Source organism: Gossypium arboreum, chromosome 5 (assembly GCF_025698485.1).
Source record: "Gossypium arboreum isolate Shixiya-1 chromosome 5, ASM2569848v2, whole genome shotgun sequence".
Lineage (NCBI taxonomy): Eukaryota > Viridiplantae > Streptophyta > Magnoliopsida > Malvales > Malvaceae > Gossypium > Gossypium arboreum.
In genome coordinates, this window is record NC_069074.1 from 89,556,816 (window position 1) to 89,559,554 (window position 2,739).

Below are 2,739 nucleotides of genomic sequence, written 5' to 3' on the forward strand. Positions count from 1 at the left end.
GAAGCTCGTCGGAGACCTATCACACTATCCAACAGTCAATTCGGTAGTTTTTGAGTAATTTTGGCGAAGGTTAATAATGGCATGTATAGGTTGTTTTGTAATGGTATTTTGTGAATGTAAGTTTTGGTATGTTTGTGCCATTGAAGTTTATGTTTGGTTGATGGGCTTGTAATGCTTGTTAAGTTAGGTCTTCTTGACCGCCTCTTGGTAATTGAAATGTATGGTCTTTTGGCATGTTTGTGATGGACTAAAAATAGTCATTGTGATGTGTTTTGGTAGGTGTTTGAATTAGGTTAGATGCTTATGATATGGTCAATTTTGCTTTGGTCTAATCCATAATGTTTTGGTACAATTGAGGTGCCTTTGAATGGCATATCGGTTAGATGAATTAGGATGTTTGAAATGACATGTTTATGTATGTTTGAATGATGTTTAAATCCCTTAATTGTGTACCCAAATGGAATGGTTAGTTATGCATGAAATAGACTTGAAATGGCTTGATTTTAGGTAAATTTTTGGGTTCACACCGCCTGGGACAGCCTCCACTGGGTCACTTTGTTGGATAGGTAAGGTCGAAGAAGTAGGAATCTAGTAGTATATTATGGGGTGGCTGTCAAATTTATTTAATAGTATTATTAATATAAAGAAGTAGACAGCCTCCATGGGTCACACAGCATAAATTGATAGAGATAGGCATGCAGCAATATATGATGCAAAACAAAGTAGGTTAAATGCAATAGTTCCACATGATCTGGGCTTTCAGGCTTAGAGATCCATCTTCATTTGCGTGGATATGAGCTTCTGCGGAAAATACATCCCCAGGTGATAAGGGCAAGTAGTCAGTGCTATCATAGGGCTGAAGGATGCCCACTATATCCTCCCAAATAATAGGGTCTTCGGGTTTAAGGATCTTAGTAGCCACCTGATATATAGTTTAATTAATTAATTTCTTATGCTACAAAATCTAAATAAATGAAAAAGAAAAAAGAACATATTAATTAATTAATACCTTACAATCAATGGTCCAAAGAATAATCCACTTAACCCTACCAACATCATACACCAGGCCTCCGTACAAACCGTCGACTAACATATTCTGCGCAAATGGAGTTGGTAATGAATCTTTTTTAATCGTTACCGGAGCACCTTGGTAACTCGAATAATTCAAGCTCGCTTGGCAGTCATCAGAAACATTCTTAAGCTCACCTTTTACCACTTTATAAGTCGGAGGACAAGCCATTTTTAACTCCTTTTTTACTTCACTCTCCTTCTATATATTCTGCTTCATATCTACCTCCATACACATATTTATAAGCAACCTTCTAGCATTACAAGTAAGACTTTTAAATTTAAATATGATAACAAAGTCATTTTATTTTATATGTGTAAATATCAAATATGGCCCAGACTTAGTTTTACCATTTTTTAATATACTTCAAAGTCAAAGTCATATTATTTAGTTTTGATAAAATAAAACTCGAAAGGCCTCCTTGTTAAGAGGATATTAAATGATTAGGACAAAACCCTTATAGTTAACAGGGTATTAATGTCATCTATCGTTGTAAGTAGGCATGGACCTTGGCTAAACTGGACAAATTGCCTTTTAGGCCCTTACGCCAATAAGAATTTAATTAACATGCTTTTTAAAAGAGAATCACTTCAACTTTTAGCTCTAGCAAATAAGAGTACTAAAAATATTTCAAAGGAATAATAATATTTCTAGTCTTTATTACGAAAAGTTAAAATATAATGAGTAGGTATATCATTACATTGAAGACAAAAGCTCCATAGTTAGGGGGATATTATTGTCATCATGTATATTTGGCCAACAATTTTTTTTCAACTAGCCATCTTATTTAAAATTTAGACATGAATATCAACAAAAGCCTCGTAGTTAGGAGGATATTATTGTCATCTCACCTTCTTTGTTTAAACTAAATATTAGACTTGTGTGTTTTAATTGTGCAAGGATATGAATAGGTGATTCAAAATATACATAATTGTACTTTATTAAAATCCATTTTTTAAAAGCAACCAACAAGGATTAATTAAATATGTTTATATTTACCTCTTTTTTTTTCGCTTAATCAAATCAACAAGATATAAAGTGAAGAAAATAAAACAACCAGCACAAAGACGAGGACAAAAACAAATACGCAGACACAACACAAGAATCAAAACCCTCACCACTCAACAAGTCCCAACCAACAAAAGCAGACAATCAACAGATAAAACCTCCTCAAATACACCCCTAACAATCACAAAACATACTGGTAAAAACCCCGCAAGACGCTTTGCATTCAATCGCACTCGACAAGAACAAACAAACTAATCACCACCATGCCTTAAACATTCCTTGCCTTTTCGGACCAAGAGACCGCCAACGCAGGCCATCACATTACCATGCTTATCCACTTTGGAAAATGAAACACTTTCAATGCTAGACACCCTTAAATCAATCTCCTTGAAGATAGAAAATAGCGACCACGGTCTTGAACGTTTGTCCTTGACCCAGCAGAACACCTCTATGGAGCGTTTTTAGGAATTAACGCAATAAAAGACGAATTAATACTCTTTTCTAGTTTACCGGTATTAAAAATTTTTACCAACATCTCGAATAAATCCTCTTTTATGACCCCCCAACATTTTCTAAAATAGCATAAATTAAAGCCATCCGGGCTCGGTGCTTTGTTAACATCGCAGCTCTATACTACCTCCTTAATCTCCTCCACTGAAAAA

General features: G+C 34.7%; 1 protein-coding gene across 1 annotated transcript; it reads right to left on the bottom strand.

Annotated features, from left to right (window-relative positions):
* Positions 1 to 607: 607 nt before the first annotated feature.
* Positions 608 to 1,298, bottom strand: LOC128292916 (uncharacterized). Its single transcript, XM_053027920.1, has 2 exons — positions 1,010 to 1,298; positions 608 to 922 (listed from the first exon to the last, which is right to left on the bottom strand). The coding sequence occupies exons 1-2, from the start codon at positions 1,238 to 1,240 to the stop codon at positions 728 to 730; spliced, it is 426 nt and encodes a 141-aa protein (XP_052883880.1). The 5' UTR covers positions 1,241 to 1,298; the 3' UTR covers positions 608 to 727.
* Positions 1,299 to 2,739: the final 1,441 nt, after the last annotated feature.